Here is a 24818-nt window from a genome sequence, read left to right on the forward strand (position 1 = left end):
AAATGTTACCAGATAGAAACCATTCAAAATGATATTATATTATTTATCTTTATGTAGCCTAAATGAAACCTATGTGCTTCTAGATAACTTGATTTAATTGCTTTGTATTTCATCTCTCAGCTCCTGAATGTGTTTTATTTTTACACTCATCTGACTGTAACACTCTTTGGTTGATTGTACTCTTACTTCAACAAATCATCTGAGCTTGATTGTGCCATGAACAGTATTTTGTATTTGCGAGAGTGACAGGAAGTCGTATAAATCAATCTCAGTGAGCTCTGATGAATCTCCACACTTTTCGCTGTCTTAATGGGAATTTGGGCACCGTGACAGTCACCAGAAATACATCACATGACTACTTACATAAGTGTAGGTATTGGGACGGACCCGACGTCATTAAAGAAGCGGCAATCAAAGCTCAAACGATGGAAAACTATGTGGAAATGTGATGGAAATATGAAGTTTCTGTTCTGTTCAGCACTGACCTCATCTTGTGGGGGAAAGTAAAAAAAAATAACATTACAAACGAAGCTTTCAGAGCAGCTGAAACCTGCACTTTGTCTTACAGGGAGCATTTTGACATATGTTCACCTCCCATTTTGGAAGTTTGACCATGTTTAACATCATAAAAGTATGTAAATGACAGAAAAATTACAAAAAGCAGAACATGTCCCCTTTAAAGGAAGCAGTAAAGTGAGAGCTCATCATTCAGACCATCTGGATAATCACTGTGGAGATTAGGATCCATTTAGTTTCCTGTTGCAGAACTCTTTTTTATCTCCTCCACATCCTGCTTTCATTATTTTCTGCATGTCTGTTCATCCACATGGTGTCTCTGAACAAACTTGTCTGATCTTCAACCTGTCAAAACGTTCCACAGCAACACAGAAAAACTCTGAGCTTTGTAGCTCAGTGGATGTCAGAACCACACAGCAGTAGAAGAAGAAGTACTCAAATCTTTTATTACTTACTTAATATTATTAACACTGCATTTCATTAAATTATTAAAAGTACTTGTTTTGGAGAAAATAGGTCCCAGTGACTGATGTATTAGATATATTTAGTGTTAAATACACAGTTAATACTGAAGCATAAGCAGCATTTTACTGTTGTAGCTGCTGGAAGTGGAGCCAGTTTGAACTGCTTTAGTTTAGTCCAGTGGTTCCCAACCTAGGGGCCACGCCCCTCCAAAGGGTCACAAGATAAATCTGAGGAGTCATGAGATGATTGATGTGAAAGGAAAGAAGAAAAAAGTTGCTTCATGAATTCAGATTCTTTTGTCTGTGTACTTTTGTCTTACTGTTGATTTTTTGTGAAATAAATTGAATCAATTAGACATTTGAAGGAAACAATGTTAGATGTTTGGAGGGAAAAAACTGCTAACAACACATCTGAAACGTGACAAGCAACCACAACTACGCACTGAGTACAGTACATGATACGCATCACAACTAACAGTACAACTAATGATGAAAGGTAAAACATTTCCCTCTGAATTTTAGTGGAGTGGAAGTATCAAGCAGCATGAAATGGAAATACTTTAGTAAAGTATAAACACCAAAAAATGAGTAAATGTACTCAGTTAAATTCCATCACTGTCCCACAGTAACCTGATGCACAGACAATCACCTTCAGCTCAACACATTCAGAACCCATGAACCTCCCACAGTCATCACCAGTGATGCCTTCACTGACCTCTACAGATTTCAGCCACGCACGTCAGCAACACACTGAAGGAAAATGAACACCAACCGCAGAAGTAAAGACACCTCTTGTATACAAGCTCAGACACTTTCCTTCTTTGATTCTACACTTCAGTAACTGAAAGAAATGTCACTAAAAACAACTATATAGACATACATTGGCTTATTTGAGGTAATCAAGGTCGTATTGGTACAATTTCAACATGACTTTAACAATGCAAGACAAACAAAAACAATGCAAGTGTTAATCTACCGATAATGAATACATAATATATGGTAATAATACAAGATATCTATTATGCAATAGATAACAAAAGAAAATCTACTGATAACAAAATAATGAGATGTTAATAGTAGGCATGATACAAGACAGCCATCACTCTATAAATAACAACATTAAAAACAAACAAAAAACAAAAGGAGATGGTGGCAGTGAGTAGAATACGGTAAGTGCAAGTATATTTATAAATGTCTGTCTGTATGTCTGTGTCTTGCTGGTTGTCTCTTTTGTTGTAGCAGGAAGTGACATATTTAGCAGCCAACACTGCACATTCTCTCTTTTCCCCCCAGAATGAGGACTCGTTTCTCCCTCCTCTGTCAGACTTTTTTTTTCCAGATTTTCGAAAGAATCCCTCCCTAATATTTCTGTAGTTTTGAGGTCTGTATCTGTTCGTCTCTGTTGCCAGACTGGGGTCACTGTCAGTGTCTTTCTCAGGTTCTTATCAGTTACTGTGGTTGGGGAGTCACAGTATACTGTCTGTTTAGGGCCAAATATGTTTCTAGATTGTGTTGTGATCATGTAATATCATTCCAGTAAGTGATTTATTTTCATTTTTTTGTAGTTATAACTTGGTCAGGTCTAATCTTCTGATTGATAGTGTAACTGATCTGAGGCTGGATGTGGTTTGTGATGTCAGAAGGTGAAAGGTCAGCCAGCTGCAAGACCAGTTGGTTCCTTTCTATGTTCAAGTCTTGCCAGACCGGAGCTTTATAATGGTAACAGACAGGGTTGCTCTTTTTAAATTTGATAGCTCTTCTTTGAATACTTAGACGTAAAGATATTGGCCTAATTCAGGCCTGTATGCAGAGTTTGGGGTTTTTCTTTGTAGCCGAACAGATTTTTGTCCTATTTTGTCCAAACATTTTGTAAGTGAGGGGCCTCAGACCTCACTGCCATACAATGCAGTTGATTCTATAACTGATTTAAATATTTTGAGCCATGTCCTAATTGGAATTTGGATTTAAGTTGAACGCTTGACGGCATAGAAAACCCTTTTAGCCTTCTCTGTGAGTTCCTTCACAGCAGGTGAGTATAAGTATTTGTTTGTTCTATTTGGGTTCTGCCTGTTTTAAATGTTGGGTCATTTTTTGGAAGGTGATAATTTTGGTCTTCTTCACATTAACTGTCAGGGTCCAGGTGTGACCGTCCTGATGGAGAAGGTCCAGGTTCTGCTGAAGACCTTCTTCAGTAGGAGACAATAAAACCAGGTCATCTGCAATAAACAGACTCTTGATTTCTGTGTCTTGAGGAGTGAGACCAGGTGCTGCTCATTATTCTAACAACAACGTTCATTGATATAAATATTGAAGAGGGGCTGAGGTTGCGGCCTTGCTTCACCCCTCTACTCTGTGAGAGGAAGTCTGTGTGTTTATTTCCAATTTGTTATTTTCATATCTTGATTTAACTACATCAACAGACTCCCCTCAATACCACTTTCTGTTAGTTTAAAAAGTAATCCATCCAGCCAGACTGAATCAAAAGCTTTTTGGAAATCAACAAAGCATGCATGAATTGTGTCTTTATTTTTGATTTACATATTTACCAGTTAGTGTGTGTGGGGTGAAAATGTGGTCAGCTGTTCTATAATTTGGAAGGAATCTAATCTAACTTTTGCTTAAGACACTGTGCTCGATGAGGAAATCTATAATTCTCGAATGTAGAAAACTGACAAATAACTTCCCCAAGTCACAATTTACACAGATGCCTCTGTAGTTGTTGGGATTAAATGTGTCTCCATTGTTGAAGATGAATGTGATCAGCCTTTCACTCCAGCTTTCTGGGAAATGACACACACTCAGTACCAAGTTGAATATCTTTAGGAAGGCCAGTTGAATTGAAGATGCCAGATTTAAGATGCTTTTTTAGGCTGCAGAACCTTCAGTTTGTCCTCCAGTTTTAATTCTGTGACTGGGTAATCCAGTGCAGATTAATAGCTCTTTCAAGATCTTTCAGTTTTTCTGAAATCTGCTCTTGAGTTTGATTCTTTGGAGGTTTTCTATAGAGACCTTCAAACTGATTTTTCCATGTATCTCCATTTGGACTGGAGATGGACTGTTCGTTGTAATGTTTCTTGGTAAATAAATTCCAATAATCCAAGAATTTATTTGACCCCAGACACTCTTCAATTATTTTAAATGGTTTTGCAGATATTGTTCTTTTTTTTACTCTCAGTGTGTTTTTATATTGTTTTAGAGTCTCGCAGTAACTAAGGCAGAGCTCCTGGTTGTCTGGATTCTTGTGTTTTTTGGTTTGAGACTTTTCTCAATGTCTTCCTAATGGTTTTGCAGTCTGGATCAAACCACCTTTCCCTGTTCACTTTCTTTGGTTGTTCTGTCTTGCATTTTAAGTTGGATCATGAGGCCCAATGGTCAAATATGTGGTTAATGTTTACCAGACACAGCTCTACACCTTCTGTGTTCTCAGGGTAGATCTGGACCAGATAGGAGTCTAGAAGAGACTGGATTTCTTCACTGACCATTGCTTCCTGGTACTGCTCCGGGCTGTTTTGTGCCCATCTGTATCGCTTCTTTATTTTGTACAGCTTAAAGGGCTGAGAACATATGTTTGCTGTGTCTGCTCTTTTCAGACACAAAGTGATCTGATAGTGATCTGATAGAAGTGTTTGTTCTTTCACTGTGAAGGCTCTCAAAGAGGTTTGGTCTAAATCTGTCATAGCATAACCATCAGTGCTGCTGCTATGTTTTGAACAATACATATAATGTCCAAAGGAGTCCCCTCACAGCTTTCCATCTACAATATACAGACCCAACGCTCTGCAATGCTGCAAAACTTGTTTTCCACTCTTGTTTCTGTTTTTGTCATAATTATTCCTGGTGGAAAGGATTGGAAAGTTAAGGTTGGCTCCAGTGATGTAACTGTCACATTCAGGACTAGTAAAGTCCAGCTCCTCACCAGTTCTACATCTCCACTGATCAGCATAAGATCCCTGGTCCTGGACTGACTTATCTCTTCTTCTATGGTGGAGAAAATCTCCTCATTGAAATATGGAGATTCTATTTGAGGAATATGAAAGCACATAAAAATAGTTTTCTAACTAGAAATTATATCTTTATACATTTTTTAACCAAATGTGATATTTCCCTTTTTCATTATTTCTATTGAGTCTGCTAGTTCTGACTTAAACCATATCAACATTCCTTCTGGGTCTCCGTTGTGGGTGACTGGTTTAGTTTTGTTGATTGGACTATAAACTCTCTATAGTTAGGGCCAACCCTGAATATTGCAGACAAATATGCTAAATGATTTCATTGCCACTGCAGCAGACTGACCATGACTGTTTCCCATAAGAGCATAATGTACTCAGCATGTCCTGGATGGCTCTACATTCACTGTGGACAAGCCTGCTGCTCCTCTGATAGTCCGCCTGGTTGGATCTGTTCCTACTGCTGCTGTGGAGGTGGTGCGAAAGGTCTGGGAGGTGGCGAGGTCCTTGGTCTGGGGTTGGTTTGTGCAGACTGGGTATGACTGATGCTGTCCTGAGGTCTGAGCTGTGGTGATGGTTGTAGGTGCTGCTGCTTGGGCCTTGGTTGGTAGGCTCTCCTCAGCATGCTGTTGGCAGGTCCTGGGAGGTGCCTCTCTGTTGTTGGAGTGTTGTTCCTCCTGTTGAGTGTTCGTCTTCGGTTCAGTGTGACGTCTTTCAGGTGTACATGATCATAAAGATCTTGTACAGTGAGAGAGGGGTAAGGGGTTCACAGTCTCTAAAGATGCTGACATTCACTTTCTGTATTGTGTATGGGTGGAAATCCTTCCTGGGTGACAGAGTGGACATCACTATTTTAAGTTAGGAACGGCCTTCTGAGTGACAGCTCTACGAGACAGGGTCACTCTCTCCATTTGTGCCCTCAGATCATTTGTACCTGTGTGGATGAGGGTGTGAGACTCAGAGAGAATACCAATGGCTGCGTCTGTGTTTGGATACCAAAGTTTTGCCACCTTGTGCCGGGGGAAAAGCCTTTTCTCATCAATGAATTTTCCATTTGAGTCAATTAGTAACACAATAGCTGCTTTTGCAGTGGGACCATCCGGTCTAATGGGAACATCTTAGTGGCTGCTGGACTCTGGCTGCTCTGGCTGAGAGAGGGGATCATCTTGCTGGGTGTTGACTGTGGTCAGTCCTCAGTGGCTCAGACTCAGTGAGGGAAGTCGCCTGCTCCTTTAAGCTATCCAGTGCTTTGTTTCTCTCCTTGAGTTCCTTTATCAGAGCAACAAGTTGAATCTTGTGGCTCTGCAGCTGCAGATCTCCCAGAAGTTCTGATAGAGCAGCAAACGCTCTCCTGTGACAATATTTTGACAATTCAACAAGCTCACTCATTCGTATCAGGCTCTCTTTCTCTTGCTGTAGCTCTCTCACTTGTTCTGTCAGAGTGAATAGATCTTTCTTGTGGTTTTCTCTGTCTTTAAGTAATTGTTTTTGATGGGTTGTCTGTACGATTTATTGCTCTTTTCTCATCTGCTCCATCTGTTGTTGTTGTAAAAGCTGTGCTGAGTTTTTGTCTGTCTGATTCAAGACCATTTTCCTGAGCTGCACCAGCTCTACTTCCAACTGGGTGAAATGCTCCTTCAAGTCTGTAAAGGAGGTCGTATGTGGAGGAGTCAGGGTCTGCTCTGTGTCATCATGGTGCTCCTCCTCAGTTGGGATGGTAGAGACGGTTGGAGGGTCTGTGATCCATAGGAGAGGTGGAAACTGTCCTGGAAAGGCTTGAGATACCCCTGTAACATGACTTTACCACTTCTATAAACATTGACAGCTGTCATTATGCTGTTAGAGTCCTCTGAGTCCCTGATCTTTAACTGCAACTACTCCTTGTTGCCCTTTTTTGCCACTGAGGGGTGATGGTGGATAAAGGCTCTGTGCCAGGCTTCAGGTCTGTCAGTTTAGAAGATGAGATTACTCATTTCTCCACTTTTAAAAAGATCAGCATAAAGGGTTTCTGGCTGTTTGAATGTGCTTCTCTCTGTGTCATTTTTAACGTCTGGTGTGTGTTGATGATGAGGGAGGGTTTGCTGCTGTATTAAATCGTTCATTGGTCAGGTTTCTTCGAATAAAAGTTCAATAAAAACTGACTCAGTGAGTGATGAAGTTACACCATTGGTTGGCTGAAAGTCGCCTAAACTCGGGACAGCCAAGTATCCCAGAATGCATTTCGCACCACCTGTCAGTAATGACGGAGATTTTGCTAAAAGCTGTTGTAATTTTTGCTTCCTCCCAGTCTTGTTTAAGAAACAATAGTAAAATTGATTGATTCCAGCTTCTCAAATGTGAATATTTTCTGGTTTCTTTAGTCCTTTATGACAGTAAACTGAGTATCTTTGGGTTGTGGACTGTTGGTCAGGACAAAACAAGACATTTGAAGACGTCATCTTGGGAAACAGTGATCGACATTTTTCATCAAACAACTAATCGTTTAATTGAGAAAACAGTCAGCAGATTAATTGATAATGAAAATAACTGTTAGTTGCAGCCATAATTCTTGAGTTGACACTAAGGGACACTTTACACAATATGATGCTGTGTTAAGTGTCCTGTAGTGTTTTGTCTGTATTGATTTGATTGCTTTGATTCACAAAGCCTCTCCAGCAAAAATTAAAGTTCAAATGCAATTTTCAAACTGTGGCGTCGTCTCGAGTGATGCAGCCAGAGTGTTCAGTCTGATTACTAAAGCGCTTCGTTGTTTTCATAGATGACTGTTAGACTATTATATTATAATAGATTTAAAGCCTGCGCACAGTTCCGTCTGTAAATGAGCGAACATTCTCACTCTTAAAACTGAGCTAACTGAACCTGACATAATAAGTTCAATAAACCTAAGACAATACGTTCAGCCAGCAACCGTTTAGTCCTAAGGGTTGCTTGTCAGATCTACTTTCCAGATGCATTCATTCTTCCAGCGGTAAAAGAGTTTCAGGGACATTTCTTCACACCCCGGTGATCACAGCTTCTGCTGAAATGTTAGCAGCTACATTCAAGCCTGTTTTGGAAACTGTAACACTGATATTGTTCTTCATCTGTGACCTTGGATGACGAGGATGTGTGCGCTGACATTTCCATAATTTTATGGATGAATAAACAGAACCTTGAACTTGACTCGCTGGTAATGAGTGTGGAGGCTGAAGTGGATATCTAATCTTCATCACGGTTAGAACAGTTTTAATCAAAGAAATTACCTTTGCATCAGTTTTGATCATTTTTTTAAAAATTGTTCGTTGTACATCTGATAATATTATATGAGTGCAATGCTAAATCTGTGGATTCCTCATTTACTGAAACCAACCAAATCCTCAACAGCCCTTCAAAGAAACAGACAGATGTGTCTAATATGTTTTTTTTCTATTAAAAAACACAAATTACCTGATTAAATTTCTTAAAACGACACAACGAAAATCCAGAATCTATGAATATACAATTATTTTTCATTTCAAAAGTTTAACTGTTGGACACAAGATGTTTCCTCCTTCACTGTAAAGTCTACTCTCAGTGTTTGTGCACTGGAGGCTTCAGGTTTCCACATCACAGTTGTGTAAGTTGCATACTGGACCAGGATTGGCTTCCAAACCACACATTAATAATAATAATAACTTTATTTATAGAGCACTTTTAAAAACAGAGTTTACAAAGTGCTACTCAAAAATCTCAATGATCTTGACTGTCCCTTAAACTCAGATTTTTTGATAAGCACAGAGAAACTTTCCAGCAGATACATGTGAAAACATCCTTCAAACTCAGCACATACAGTACATCATTCTGCACAGCGAAGCTCAAACATCCTACTGAAGGAAAAAGATTATTTTTTCAATGGAGGGGGACTAAAAAAACACCAATTGAAATCACATTTAATCATCTCTCTTTGCAGTCAACAATAATGCCATCATGTTTTTTTAAAAATATATTATTAATAGTTTTGTATTATTGGAATGAAGAAAAAAGGTCTTTGGGGAAATATCAGAAATGCTCATTTTTGTCTCAGACAGCAGGGGGCGTGTCAGCATCTGTGTTTGATTGACAGCAGCTGTCAGGCTACTGATGTCACATACACAAAAGAGACAAAGTAAACAAACTGCTGTAGCTACAAGTCATGGACAGACAGTGAGTTGTTAGCAGTGGTATTGAAGAGTAAGAACGAGACATTTGCAGGTATGTTTACATGCTGTGTAATGTGCTGCAGCTGAGCAGCTAATTAGCTATGCAGCCTGCTAACTGACGTCAGTGGTGAATGTTTATTTAGTGGCTTGTTCAACAAATTAAGCTGCAGGACAGAATGTGTGTTCATGTTTGCAAGTTAGATAAGAAGGAGACTTTAGCAGGAAAGCTAATGTGGGTTGTTGTTTAGATTCTGTGTCTCTTGTGTTGAGTAGCAGGATGCAATCAGGCTCAGTGTGACCATCTGCTCTGCTGATGGCAGAACGACACGTTATCGCTTTATGCAAAGATTTGATTTGCTTAATGGAAATAAGGACTCCAGATACGTAAGGTGTGGCAACATAATGGTATTTAATCAAATAATGTAAAACTAAGGGGCACCATCATGAAATCAAAGAATTTAAAATATAAATATATACCTTTCGGTTTGTGATTTTTTTTCTCAAATGAGAAGTGATTTACAGAGCTGATAGAAAAAGGCAATTTAATTTCAGTTGGACTTTATCAAAAATGCATCAGTGTAAAAAATTAATATGTGCCAGTATGTCATTGTCATATGATATTATAAGCATCTACCTCAGAACTCTAGTATCTGGTGTGTGGCTTTCCCCTGCAGGGTCCCAACAGTTAACAGAGGAACATCCCCTCATGCTCTGCTCCTGATGAATGAAATATTACACTGAGAATATCTTTATCATGTGAGCTGATCCTCTTTCTGCACAGCCCACATCTCAGCTTAAAGGACAATTCTGTCTGTTCTCAACACAGCTCTTGTTTCTATACTTGTGTCCTCACATGATTACACATATGATGAAGCTGAAGTCGCCTTAGTGAATCAGCTACACACACACACACACACACACAGAAAGAAAAACTCCAAACCACTTGCAAACAGGCGCAGCCATGCACTCACCTGGCACACACATACACATCTGCATGTCTTGGATTTAACAGTGTATTGTGATGTGTGTGTGTATGTGTGTGTGTGTGTGTTACTCACGTCTGTCTCTGTGGCAGTCGCTCCTGAAATGGGTCATAACAACAGAAGAAGAGGAGGAGGAGGAGGAGGAGGAGGAACAGAAGACTTGTCGACTCAGAGAGAGAGTGTGTGTGTCTGACTGAATCCTCCCTCACTGATGGAGAGAGGGAGGCAGAGGGGTGACCGCTGAGTATGGCAGTGGGATGTACCATCTAACACTCTGCCGAGAGGGGTGGAGGAGGGGGGATCAGTTCATTTATCTGCAGGATGGGGGGGGGGGGGGGGGGGGGGGGGTGAGAAATAAAGCTCTGTTAGGTAAAAAAAATATTTAGCCCCCTGATGAAAGCTGAAGTTTTGACTTTCATAGTTTACATCAAAACTTTTAGATTTGCTTTGATAATCTGATAGAAAAGTGTTTATAAGAGATACCGGAGGTCGATTAATCGATTAGTTGACCGACAGAAAATTAATTAGCAACGTTTTTGATGATTGAATAATCAGTTCAAGCTATTTTTGAGTAAAACTAGCAAAAATTCACTGGTTCCAGTTTCACCAAATATGAAAATTTTCAGGTTTTCATATTCCTGTTGAATAAAAAACTATTATCTTTGAGTTTTTGACTGTTGGTCGACATTTTGAAAATTAATTATGGTCTCTGAGAACGTGCGATTTACTGACATTTTACCAATCACACAAGTAATCAATCAATCAATAAAATTTTAACTTATATAAATAAAGTGTGTTTTTATTTAAAGTGTGGTAAGGATGGACTGATGAAAGCCAAGTTTAAGTTTAGTCAGTGTTTATTATTTGACCCTGATCAGAAGGAGGAGAAGGCGCCGATGGCCCGACCGACCGGCCGTCATCCAACTCTGTTTTAATTACAAAATCCATTAAACGATTTCATTTTAATTAAAGCTGTCCTATCTAATTAAGATATGATGATGAGGAGAGCCGGGGCGTCTCCTGGGCTTCCTCATTTATCTTGGAGTTAACCTCCATCAGCAGCCAGTTAACAGCTTCCCAGCATGCATTTGAATGAGGGTCTATCCATCAGACCACAGGGCAGTGCCACACACACACACACACACACACACACACACACACACACACACACACACACACACACACAGGTGTTTACAGGTTACAAATCCTGTTTCTTACATCAAAAATTCACCTGTTTCTGTTCTCCATTTAACACTATTCCAGCATTTGCATGTATTTTATTTTTATTACTTGACATGCTCGCAGTGTATGAACCAGTTCAGCCAGCTGTCAATCAAACCGCGACTCTGGAAAGCTGCAGCTGGCGATGTCAAATTTGGAAAGTGAAAGAGGAAGCAGAATATTTGTCTACAGATTTAATAATCGTTTGTTTGTCTGAGATCTCTCATGCACACAGTTTTTAAACCAGCTGTGAGTAGTTCATTCATTTCCTGTTTGTTTCCTAACAGCACACACAACTAGGGTTGGAGCTGAATACGGTATTCAGAAAAGCACAAATAGTGGATTTTTATGAATATTTTACTGAGCTACAGACACGCGTGAAGTACTTTCAAAGAACTCTCCATAACCTGTTGTTCTCCTTCCTTCAAAGTTAGGCTGTAAAAAAAATAGGCAATAAATGAAAAGTGCAAAGCAATAATCGCCTTTGAAGCTTTTCTCTACACCTTAAACACTGTGCTGTGTGTGTTATGGGTGTATAAATAGTTATAGGTCTGTCTGTGCAGCAGTGTGGAGCTGAACTTTAACGCAGTAGTGAGCACAGACGTCTACGATCTAAGTGACTCAAGTTGGAGATCCGGTCTGGGGACCTGCCTCAGAAGATAGTTTATTGATGAACACTTTAATACCCTAAAACTAAAAGTGTAATAAAAACAAAAACAGGATTTTTATGCCAATTTAAACTTTTATTCAAATACAAATAATTTTGCTGCCTCAACAAATACAAATACTAGACTCTCTACACATCCCTACACAACAATCAGATTATATGAGTCCGCATACAGACATGTTTGTGTGTCAATAACTTTGTTTTCTTTTGTAAACAGATACTACATGTTCAAAACCCTGTTAAAATGGTGTGTAGTATCATATGATCACATGTGACACAGCACTTATGAATAAGGACGGCAAAGTTTGGACAGATGAGATGAAGACTAAAACAAACATAATCATCTTCTTTGAGGGATATGTTGGGGGGTTTTCTATATTTTATATTATCACTTTTTACTCTTTGGAGCCGTTTCTAAACAAACTAAAGTAACTGTTGTCTTCAGGGATGAAGGAACATGTCACCCAGTGCAGCGATGTGGCTTATTGATGTGTTTTTAACAATGGAGGAATAAGATACATCAGGCTTTGAATACAAACACAATACTTGATAGTAGATCAGTTATTGGTTTGTCTCTACACATGAGATTTGTTGACAATCTGCTGTTTGTTTCCTGTTTCCAACCTCGAGTCAGGACAGTTTTTTAAACACAGTAACTACAATCGTCCCTTAACCTTAACCCCGTGGTTATTATTGTAGCCATGATGACAAAGGTGGCTTAACTTTAAGGAAGTAGTAACTTTAACCCACCACATGTTTCTCTAAACTTAACGAAGTGATCATTTTAACCCAAACTATGATCTTTCCCTAAACCTAACCAGACCTGAACCACAGCGCCGTCACATCATTAAACATCATAATTGTTTAACAGTTTGGAAAACACAGACACATGATGTCGTCCTGCTGATTACTGCCGATAGAGGCACCAGATTAGAAAACGCTCCTATGTGTCGTTCTGGAGTCACATGATCAAACCACGTATCTGCTCATTTAATTTGGAGGACTTGTTGGAGAGTAAAGGTCTGTTCACATTACAGTCAGCACAGCAAGTTACAGCTCTGTACGGTTCACCTTTATCTCATCTGATTACCTGATGGACCGACTTGTAATAAAACCTACAAGCTACAATGCTAAAGTTGCTAGCAGTAGAAACTCAAACTTACAAATCTGGTGATTGAAGCTAATTTGTTGTCATACAGTTCTGGAAATTCAGAAGCACAAGTGATTTTGTTGTCCACAAAGTTCAACATATTTGAAATTTTCACAACACAAACACATGAATCATACATACAGTAACATAGTGTATAACTAAGCCATTCTTATTAGAACTACGTTTTTATTTGTTGCGTCCTGTTGCAACACGCAAGTTTAATCTAATCATGTCTATGTAATATTTGCTCAGATAAATAAACTGACTATGAACAAACTGACCAACAGGACGATCTTCCAGAAGCTCACTGTAAAACCTGTTCGGATGGATGGAGCTGAATCATCAGTCCTGTTGCCGTGGTAACTCCAGTACCTGCAGTGTGATGAAGGTGTATTTTGCTTTTCGACACAATTCAGAGCCACCGTTCGACTTAATCCAACTGTCACTGTCCAAGCAGCTAATCCCTCTGCTTAATGGAGGCTTATAGAGGTCAGTCACACTCACACACATGTTGTTCTAGGTCACTTTTGGGGACAATAAATAGACTTACATTCATTACCTGGAGACTTACCCTAACCCTCACCTGAACCACTGACCCAAAAAAATCTGCTTTTTCCTCATTTGAAGGCCCAATAGAACAATTAACTGGTCTGAAGTCTGAAATTTGTCCCTGAAAGTAGCCTATGACAGACACACATGTACAGAATAATCACACCTGTATAAAAGTTATCGCACACACAGATAAAGCATCCATAAAAAAGCAAAAATGAGTTAAATACACTTTTAGAGTTTAGACATTTTCTAATGTTGGAGAAAAAGAAAAAAAATGCACAAATAAACAAAATGCATAAAAGTAACTCTGGGTACAAGAAGACCTTAGTATACGTTGGAAGACGACAAAGCAGTATTCATAAAAGCTGACTGTCATTTTTTAACACTTTAACAGAAGCAACAATAAACCAAACACGAGTCAAACAAATCTACATGAACTTGAGAAACAAACAGAAACTGTGTTTGTCATAAGGTGAGTAGAGCAGGTGGACTCAAACACAGGAGACAGCAGGCAGTCAGCAGAATATTTAACAATAGACTCGACAAAAACTGAACCGAGAACAAGACTTAACAAACTGAACACAGGTGAGTAAAACGAGACACAGGTGGAACATGTGAGGCGATCAACAAAGGTGGGAAAACACAGGAAGTAAAGGTGACAAAACACAAGGAGAAAACATTTCAAGAATAAAACAGGAACTAAAGTAATCAGATGAGGAACAGGTGACATAACAGACGGGCAGACCGGGAGCTGATAGACCGGGGAGAGGAGGAGCACATGAACACAGGAGGAGTGAAGAAACACACAAGGAAAACACAGAAAAACCACATGACCAGGCAACATAAATACAACATAGAAAAGCCAAAAGAACAAAAACACAAAGAGTCTAAAAAAACAAACAGAAAGTCCAACTCAATATAAGCCCTGTCCCTCACAGTCCAATACACACAAAACAGAAGAAGAAGAAGAAGAAGAAGTCTGAGGGCATCTGGTGGACAACAGCGACCCAGGAATCCAAAGAGACCCGCAAGAGTCTCCAGAGTCAACGACAGAACCATGACAGCAAATGTTTTCAGACCTCTCGGCTTTCATGTGGTTTTGCAAGAATCAATCAAGAATCAAAGCTCCAGACTGTAATTAGTGACTTCACCAACATAAATAATAATTTTGCTAAATACAGCTCAGCCACATGTGAAGAAATGTGTTTCTGAAGAAACGTTCTTTGGGTTCAGATTAAAACAGCAGCTAAAAGTTTGTAAAAAAAAACACAAAACATTTCTGCAACACACAAAGGTTCAAATGAAAGACTGAAGCACCACCTGGTGGACGTCCGGCACACTGCACACAGAAACCACACAATCAAACTGAAACCATTTCAAATGTTAAACTCATACTCAACCGTTATCATGATATAAAATACTGTGAGTTAAATGTGAGATTAGCACATAAACCCAACCAAGACCTACTGTAAATATTTATGATTTTATTTATTTTTATTTTAACATGCCTTTAAATATTTTAACTTGTGCAATCTCACCAATTGCTGGTGACACATTCAGATTGATGGATTGATGGATGGATTGATTGATTGATTGATTGATTGATTGATTGACTGGTGTTTTGCACATTATGGTTGGACCGAACACACAAAGGTCAAACATCATTCTGGTGATTTAGCTATTTCTAGAGGAGACTCTTGACAAACAACTATGACTTGCAAGGTGAGGGTCATGTGACTAACCCACGTAGCCAAGCTAGCATTTCTGCTAGCAAGCTAATCTACTAGCATGTTTTGAGCATCAAATTCCCTCTTTGTGTTTCCTCGGACAGTGTTTCCCTGTTCCCTGTTGGACGTATAGTAACAAAAAGAGGGACTTTGGCACTAAAAAGACTCGTAAGGGTCCTGATTGTTGTTTTAAGATGCTTGAAAAATTGTGAACCCTTCCTTTCAGTTAATGCTTTTATATTACTTGTTTGTTATCACTTTGTGCAGGATTACTGATCTGTGAGGAAACTTTTGATTGATTTTGATTGTGCTTTTTTAGTCTTCAAAAGTACAATCCTTCAAGGAAGTGAATTATGGTATATTTGAAAGACTATGTGCAGGTGTACAGAGGAAAACTGCTGCTGTTTTAAAGGTAAAGCTGCTCACAGCAGATATTGATTTACTTTCTGCTGTTTACTGAACTTTGTATCAACTTAACTGATCAATTGAAACTATTCAAAGCATCTTCACTTTACTTTTAGTGCCTCAAACTTTTGCACAGTACTGTATATTTACATTATAGAGTCATTTTAAGACAAAGCTCTACAAATAACATAATAACATAATGATGAGTTTATAAAATATACTGTATTATTAAACATTAAACCAGTGATTCCCAAACTTTTTGGCTTGCGGGCCTTTACAAAGAGATGTTTCCCCCCACATGGTTTCAAATAAATAACTTTCTGAGGCCCAAAGAAGTAAAACTCTCCAATATTTCACAAAAACTCAAAAGATTAAGGAAATATAATCCAGATATATACAGCTACGCTTGTTCTTTTTTATACCCAGTCTGTCATCTCAAGACCTTTCAGATATATTTTATGACTCTTATGACCAAACTAGTTCAAACTGGATCATTTCTGCAAAATGAATGTTTTTAATTTAGTGCTTTAAGTACATTTAACTTCTATATTTGTACTTAAGTAGGATTTTAAATGTAGGTCTTTTACTTGTAATGAAGTATCTCTACATTGTGGTATTGTTGCCTTTACTTAAGTAAATGATCTGAATATTTCTTCCACCACTGCTTATATATATATGACTTTATATGATGGTGCATTCAGGGTCTTTCTAACATTTCTTCCAGGATCCCTGCAGCTGTTTTCCTACTGGGGGATAATAATCCAGGCGAGGTTATCAGATATGGCCGCCCTGTCATTTAGGAACCACACAACGTTATCCTGCAAGATGGCAGGTTTAGTATTTTAAAAAATAAACTGGAACTTTAGGCCGCTATAATTGGAGCAAGAGTCACATTCCTCAGCTGGAGAGCGAATTAGAAATAGACACCAAAGTTTAGCTGCTTTGTGTTGCAGGTGATGATTAAAAGACGCCTCCGTCAGCTGACTTCTCCTTATAATTTGTGAATCTATTTCTGGGGATGCTGATGGATCAAAAGAGTGGGAGTGTGTTCCAGATGTGGGAGACGTTCTCTCTTCCTCCTTCCTTCTCCTCCTCAAACTTCAGCCTCAAAAATATGTGATGGAGGATTGGAGGAGGAGGAGGAGGAGGAGGAGGAGGAGGAGAAATTTGGCAAGTGCCCTCGAAAAGAGCCAGAAGCAGAGGAGATGATTTAGATCTGCAGACGCTGAGAAGGAGCTGAAGAAGAAACAGACAAGCTGAGAAAAGTTCATCAGGATGAAGATGGAGGTTTTGTCCAGGATGGAGCTTGTTGTGGTCGTTATGGCAATGACATGTCTTCATCAGCTGTCCTCCGCACAGGTGAGAACAACAGCTTCATATGACAGTGAGATCAGTTATATTTAGTGGTAGATTAGTTTTTATTTACTGTGGTTTCACTGAGTCCTACAACACGTTCTTTGAGTCTACAAGATGATTTAAAGAGACAAGAAAAAAAGTTATATTTTCTTTCTTTTCTCAGTTTTGTTGCTGTTTTTACTGAATACTTTCAGCTCTTTGGACCATTAAAATAAAAATTCTTTAAAGGACAGGTTCACAGTTTTTCAAGTCTGTCTTGAACCAACAGTCAGGAGCCCAAATGAACATTGAAACCTGTTTTTCTTGCTGTAATCATTCCTCCTGTTCATACTGACCATTAGAAGATCCCTTCATAATGACCTTACAGTGGAAGTGATGGAGGACAAAATCCACAGTCCTCCTTCTGTGCAAAAATGTATTTCAAAGTTTATCTGAAGCTAATATGAAGCTTCAGCGTCCAAATGAGTCAAATCAAGTAGATATCTTTCAACGTTACAGTCTTTTTAGTGCTTAAGTTCCTCTTTTTGTTACTATACTTCCACCTGCAACTCAACTAAAAAACTACAACTTTGTAGTTTTTTCATTTCTTCTATAAGTCTATACAGTATATTTATAAATCAATTAAAAATGGTAAATTAATTAATTTGAAAGTACCATGTACTACCAGTTTTAATCAAGTAGCTTCTATTAGCATATTAGTAGTTAATATTATTATTGGCTTTAAGTTTATTTATTTTGAAACAAATTTTGTTCCAGTTCAATTTTTATAGGTTTCTTTCTTTCTATCTTTCTTTGTATAATTGTTTATATTTAATTTCATTCTTTCCATTGTGATCTTTTGCTTAAAATATGTTACTAACTAAAATAAATGCTGCTACCTTGATATAAGATAATATAAACGTATTCTAGGATGTTGTCAGGCTTATGAAACATGTTTCATGTGTCAGGAACATCATAACATATCATGCTGTATTATTTAATCTAATTGTAGTTTAATTTGTTCTTTCCTTCAGTAAATAAAACTGTGCTTGACTGTACTGTGAGAGTCGTCCAAACGGGTTGAACTGGAGTTCACCCTCCTTTATGTGCACCGCTGGGTGACGGCCTGTATCAAACCACAGAGAAACGCCTCCTTTCACCAAAAACACAAACACAGAAGTTCATTATGTTGCAGCTGCGTTGTGCTGTGTTATGTTGAGTGAGGTGTTTTATCCGACAGTGTGAGGTCAGCGGCGGGCTCATGTCCAATTTTCACCCAGGTGTTACTGCAGCAGGCCGCGGCTCTGAAAACCTCACCTCTATGTATAGACCTCACACCTGAAACCCACAGAGACAGACTGCAGTCAGTCGTCTTCTTCTTCTTCTGGATATAACTATACAAATAAATGTAGACAGTGTGCGTAACTGTCTTTCCTCCTCAATGAGACGGTAAATCAGTCACATTTGTGGTTTTGGAGAAAACATGAGTGACATTTAACGAGGATTTATTATAAGCAAGTCTGATTTACATTTTGAACTCCTACAATCTACATCTTAAATGATGGTTTCACAATTTTTCAAGTGTCTTAAAACAACAGTCAGGAGCCAAAATGAACATTGAAACATGTTTTTCTTGTTGTAATCATTCCTCCTGTTCATACTGACCATTAGAAGATCCCTTCATAATGACCTTACAATGGAAGTGATGGAGGACAAAATCCACAGTCCTCCTTCTGTACAAAAAATGTATTTAAAAGTTTATCTGAAGCTAATATGAAGCTTCAGCGTCCCAAGAGACTCTCCATAACCTGTTGATCCCTTTCTCCTTTCCACAAAGTTAGGTTATAAAAAATAGGTAATAAATGAAAAGTGCAAAGCAATAATCACCTTTGAAGTTCCTCCTTGCACATTACATGCTGTGCTGTCTCTGTGTTATGGGTGTATAAATAGGTAGAGGTCTGTCTGCAATGAGGCGATGGGTACAGTTTTAGTTCAGTAATCAGCGCAGTCGTCTATGATCTGGGAGACTCCAGTTCAAAACCCGATGTGGGGACCTCCTTCATAGGTAGTTTATCCATGAACACTTATTGTAACACTTTGATTTTCTAAAATTAAAAGTGTCTGAAAAACAAAAACAGGATTTTTAAGCCTCTTTCCACTTTTATTCAAATACAAATACAGATACAAATAATTTTGCTGCCTCAACAAATACAGATACAAATACAAATACTGAGATCTCTGCACATCCCTAATGTGGACCCATCAGAGTCTGACCTCTAACCTCTCCTCGTTCCAACCCACAGGACTGTCCGTCCACTCACGACCTGCTGACCTCGCTGCGACAGGTGGAGAAGATGTTGGCGGCCCACGAGGCGTCGTACCAGCAGGGCGTGCGCTCCCTCAGGAAGAAGCTGAGCGCTCTGCACAACAGCACCATGGCGATCTTTAAGATCAGCAAGAACGGTGAGGAACGACACTTTGTTTAGTGATTTATCCTGATGAGAGAGCGGGTTAGGGCTCCAAAGACTAATAACAGCGTTGTTGTCACTCAATGTCAGGAAGAGGAAAACTTGACACTGTTTTTAATCTTTGGAGCCGTTTCTATCTATGATATCTATCGACATCAGCTCACAAGTTGAAATAACACGTCTCTGTCTGTCTCCCAGTATCCTGCCCCAAACCAGAGACCCCCGCCAACGGCCGCAGACTGGGTCGGGTGTTTGACGTCGGACACGAGGTCCACTTCCTGTGCAAGCCAGGCTACGAGCTGATTGGCCCGAGGACCCGGGTGTGCCTGGAGTCTCTGAAGTGGAGCGGCCAGCAGCCCATGTGCAGACGTAAATAAGATACTCGAGCATTAAGTGAATATAATACTGATACTGGTTCAGTATATGTGTGATGTTTTATTTTTAACTTTTCTTTTCAGGCTTCAACAACACCGGAAACTCTCTGCCCTCCTTCTCTCCTGCTGCTTCTGCTTCCTCCTCCCTCCCCATCTCTGCTGCTCTGTCAGCATCCTCCTCCTCCTCCTCCTCCTCCTCCTCCTCCTCCTCCTCCTCATCCTCCACCGCAGCAGCATCTTCACCTACATCCTCCTCTCCCTCCTCCTCCATCCGTCCGTCTCACTGCACTCACTTCCTGGGCTCCACCCGCTGCACCTGTGATGTGGGTTTCACCATATCAGGCCGCGACAACAACATTTGCACAGGTAATAAATATATAAGAACACATTTTTTATAATTCCTGCTTCTACTAGTAACTAAATACATTTACTCAAGTACTGTACTTGGGTACAATTTTGAGGTAATTGTACTTTACTTGAGTATTTCCATGTGATGCTGCTTTATACTTCCACTCCTCTACATTTCAGAGGGAAATATTGTACATTTATTTGACAGCTTTAGTTACTTCCAGATGAAGATTTGAACAGCTTCCTGCTGCACAATCCACAGTCTCACTGTAGTTTATAGATGTAGAAAGTCTCCTGACAGCCTGCAAACACATACAAGAAAACTTTCAACTGATGTTACAGTTTACTGCAGGACAGAGACAATATTAAAGAACTTTTTGTGAGGGAACTGAAGTCAATGCTTTGTGTAAGACTTTTCCTGCAGATACCCTGACGCTGTGTGTTTCAGATATCGACGAGTGCCGTCTGTTTCCTCTCGGTCAGCCCGGCCGGCTCTGCGTCCATCAGTGTGTAAACACACCCGGCAGCTTCCACTGCTTCTGTCCAGCTGGGTATGACCTCGCCACGGACAGCCGCAGCTGCGCAGGTCAGAGGTCGACGCTCGTCTCGTCAGTTAAGGGGGGAATTGTTAGAGGTGTGTGTGTATGTGTGTGTTTGTGACTCTCGTCTCTGCTGTCTTTCTGTCCTCAGACATCGACGAGTGTGAAAACCGGATGCACAACTGCAAAGCGGATCAGCTGTGTGTGAACACCTACGGAGGTTTCCGGTGCGTGACGGTGGAGTGTCCTCACATGAAAAACGCCACGTACATCAAGACATCACCGATGTAAGAGCAGAACGTCAAATCTTCTTTCCTCTGCTGATTCAGTAGTTTCATCCAGAGATGTTTGTTTCTTTCTGGCCTTTTCTATCATGTACTGAAGTCACAAGAATGTTTGTTTCACCTCTGCAGCGCTGCAGATTTCTACACCACATTTGCAGATGTCAGTAATTTTGCAATTAGCCTAAAAACCTGGTGGGTCAACAGATGTTTATGAAAAGATTCACTCACTGAGCCTCTGGACGTGAGCTAGCAGTTAACAGGCTAACAGCTTTATAATAAACTACAGTGAAATCACATCTCAAGTTTGAATAAAACAATCAAACCGCAAACAAAGCAAGTAGAGAAGGAATTCAAACTGGGCAGATACGACAAAGAACATATAAACATCTCACCTCAGGAGACAAAATGAGAGGGACAGAGATAGATTTGAGAACAATGAGTTTTACCTCCATATAACCCACTTCCCTCCTCACCCCGTCATTTAGCCTCCCTCCCTCGAACAGTAACTGGGCTGTGAGACAGACTGAGGTTTGGCTTCAGACGCCCTGCTGGGGTTTTCAGACTCCAGTCAGCTGATCAGCTGATGGTGGTCAAGAGGTGTGAAGCATGTTTATGGTGGCAGACAGGAACTAAACGTGTTTGCCAAAGCAGCTATGGAGTTTTGATTTATCCCTACAGCTGAATCATGAGTTTATGTTGCAGTAATGCAGACTGACAGACCCCTGGGGGGGGGGGGGGGGGGGGGCGGCAGCTCCACCACATGCAGGGTCAGGTTTGGGGTTATGTTTGGTTTTCGATCTGCCTGAGAAGCACTTGGCTCTAACTTCAAGTCAAAAACTGCTTCTTTCCCTTCAATCTAGGATTTATGATCTATGAAAAATTGCTAAAAATAGAAATACTGAATTAACTATATTCAATTGTTTTTTGAGAAGTGGTGGAAGAAGTATTCAGATTCAGTAAAAGTACATAAGTATTATGAGCTTGATGTAGTTAAAGTATTGCAGTAAAAGTACATAAGTATTATGAGCTTGATGTAGTTAAAGTATTGCAGTAAAAGTACATAAGTATTATGAGCTTGATGTAGTTAAAGTATTGCAGTAAAAGTACATAAGTATTATGAGCTTGATGTAGTTAAAGTATTGCAGTAAAAGTAGTGGTTTGGTCCCTCTGACTGATATATTATTATATATGACATCATTAGATTATTAATAGTGAAGCATCAGTGTTAGAGCAGCATGTTACTGTTGTAGCTGCTGGAGGTGGAGCTAGTTTACACTACTTTATATACAGTTAGCTACTTTAGTCCAGTGGTTCCCAACCTAGGGGTCGGGCCCCTCCAAAGGGTCAGCAGATAAATCTGAGGGGTGGTGAGATGATTAATGGGAGAGGAAAGAAGAAAAAACAAAGTTCTGATACACAAATCTGTTTTCAGTTTTTGGACTTTTTCTCTAATCTTTGATTTTTGCTGAAATATTGGATCATTTGAACATTTATTGAAATGAAAGCATGTGAGAAGTTTAGAGGGAAAAATCACTATTTGGTGGAGCTGTTAACAACTCATAGACATGTGAAATGTGACCCCGACTACACACTGCTTTTTGTAAGACGTCAAAAGCCAAAAAGGTTGGAAACCACTGGTTTCATCTTTAACAATGTGTTGTATTTTAAAAGCTTGTTATATTATCCATTGTGTCAAATCTTCATCTGAAAAGTAACTAAAGCTGTCAAATAAATGTAGTGGAGTAGAAAGTACAATATTTCTCTCTGAAATGTAGAAAGTAGCATCACATGGAAATACTCAAGTAAAGTACAAGTACCCCGAAACTGTACTTAACTACAGTATTTGAGTAAATGTACTTAGTTACTTTCCACCACTGCTGTTGAGTAATGTCATGTTCCAGGGCTGGATTTTTAGTTGTTTGTGTTTTTTAAACCATCAGTGTGATTTTAAAATGAGGTTTTCTTAAGTCTGGAACAGAACCTGGAAGTTCTGGTTTCACTTTGCCTCTCTGTATAAATTAGGGACTTTAATTTGAGAATAAAATAACATGTACCCTTAAAGACACAATGAAATGACCGTTTTAGATTCTATAATTTGAACTATTTCTGAATGAAACCCAGTATGTGACCAGTCTAATTTCAGGAGGGATTTGATTACATTGCTGAGGGATTTGACATAACAATGGTTCAGAGTTGTTCAATGGTTGAGGAGACAGGAAGTTGTGGAGGAAGGAGAAAGGAATATGAATTCCAGCCACTTCGACCGCAGACATGCACTGTTTGCTGACTGACAACAACATTTACAACCCATAATATTGCTCCGCTAACCACTACGACTTGTCAAGGTCAAGAGCAGTTGTACATTGTTTATTTGGATCCCCATCAGTTGTTGCCAAGGCAACAGCTACTCTTCCTGGGGTCCATGATTAGCTAGTCACTGTAAATCACCAAGTGCTCCCAAGTGTTTTCATTTTGAGAGATTAATTTTGGTATATAAATACTCATAAATGCCTTTTAGCCATGCTAGCAGCGTGGCTCTAGGGGTCAATCTGCTGTTTACTGAAATATGTCAACAAACACAGAATAGATTGACATGACATATAATGCAGACATTCAAGGTCTGAATCCTGAAGACTGGGGGGGATCTCATGATTTTTTTCTATCATGCCACCACCATGAGGTTGACATTTGTGGCTTTGAGTAAAATGTCTCAACAGCTTTTGGTTGGATTGTCATGAAATTTGGTTCACACATTCCCATTAGATAGAAATGTGATCATTCTGATGGCTTTTCAACTAGCACCAGTTCCTGGAGTGTTTTTGCTTATTCTGTGTTGTTGTTGTTGTTGTTCACCACCTGATTTGTGTTTCCTTCACCTCCAGGCGCTGTGAGAGGAACCCATGCATGCTGGGAGACAAGGCGTGCACTCAGGCGCCAAACTCAATCTCCTTCCACTTCCTGCCTGTGGTGTCCAACATGTCCGCCCCGCGCGTCCTCTTCCGTGTGTCGGCGGCTCGTGTGCTGGGCGACACACTGCGATTCGGCCTGGCTGGCAGCCGTGGGCGAGGACACTTCAGCGTGCAGCGCTCGGGCCGGCAGACAGGGACCCTCCTCCTGGTGACGCCCGTCAAGGGTCCCGCCACCCTGGAGGCTGAGGTGGAGATGAGCGAGCTGGAGGGCCACTCGCTGCTGGGCCGCTACCTCACCAAGGTCACCCTGCTCGTGTCTCCGTACGAGTTTTAAGGCGAGGATGGGCAGGTGGAGGGTTCATATTCATCAGGGTTGATTACGGTTTGGTGCAGATTTTTTACTCCATTATATCATGTTTCCTCAAATTATGTCCGCGGCCTTTATTTACCTCAACATCAGAGGGTACCAGGCCTTTATTTCTAGTTTCCTCTGTTTGATAAGTATATGTGCTCATATTTTATTATGAAGCTTCCATGTTTTCTCATCTGCTTTTGTTTGCTCTGTTACATTTTTTTACTGCATTACCGGTAATCCACTTACTCCAACGTGTGGAACAATAATTCTAGCACTTGAGTTCCACCCGGAACATTTTGGCAGTGCACCACTTAGCTGTAGCATGCAGGTAGCATGCTCACGGATGTATGCTCGCCGGCTTACTCATGAAGTGTTGCTGCTGCCACTATTATTAAAATATTTACAGCTAAATTAAAG

General features: G+C 39.8%; 2 protein-coding genes across 2 annotated transcripts in view; one reads left to right on the top strand and one right to left on the bottom strand.

The window, feature by feature from the left end:
* LOC122985367 (RNA-binding Raly-like protein) overlaps positions 1-10249 on the bottom strand; it is a 70459-nt gene extending 60210 nt beyond the window's left edge. Inside the window, exon 1 of the mRNA XM_044355965.1 lies at positions 10143-10249. Within this exon, the coding sequence (XP_044211900.1) occupies positions 10143-10179 (37 nt within the window). The 5' untranslated portion in view covers positions 10180-10249. The remainder of the gene's footprint in view (positions 1-10142) is intronic.
* Positions 10250-16517: 6268 nt separating this feature from the next.
* Positions 16518-24519, top strand: LOC122985393 (fibulin-7-like). Its single transcript, XM_044356006.1, has 8 exons — positions 16518-17148; positions 19428-19587; positions 19791-19961; positions 20051-20138; positions 20214-20332; positions 20763-20900; positions 21005-21140; positions 24020-24519. Exons 1-8 carry the CDS (start codon positions 17065-17067, stop codon positions 24378-24380), a joined length of 1257 nt encoding a protein of 418 aa, XP_044211941.1. The 5' UTR covers positions 16518-17064; the 3' UTR covers positions 24381-24519.
* Positions 24520-24818: the final 299 nt, after the last annotated feature.

The sequence above is a fragment of the Thunnus albacares genome, chromosome 7 (assembly GCF_914725855.1).
Source record: "Thunnus albacares chromosome 7, fThuAlb1.1, whole genome shotgun sequence".
NCBI classification, from domain to species: Eukaryota; Metazoa; Chordata; class Actinopteri; order Scombriformes; family Scombridae; genus Thunnus; species Thunnus albacares.

Bases quoted from the DNA above. Each gene is read 5' to 3' on its own strand.
- LOC122985393 (XM_044356006.1), top strand. From the start codon at position 17,065: ATGAAGATGGAGGTTTTGTCCAGGATGGAGCTTGTTGTGGTCGTTATG. The intron at 20,901-21,004 runs GTCAGAGGTCGA...TTCTGTCCTCAG, and splicing joins GGACAGCCGCAGCTGCGCAG to ACATCGACGAGTGTGAAAAC. The intron at 21,141-24,019 runs GTAAGAGCAGAA...CTTCACCTCCAG, and splicing joins TACATCAAGACATCACCGAT to GCGCTGTGAGAGGAACCCAT.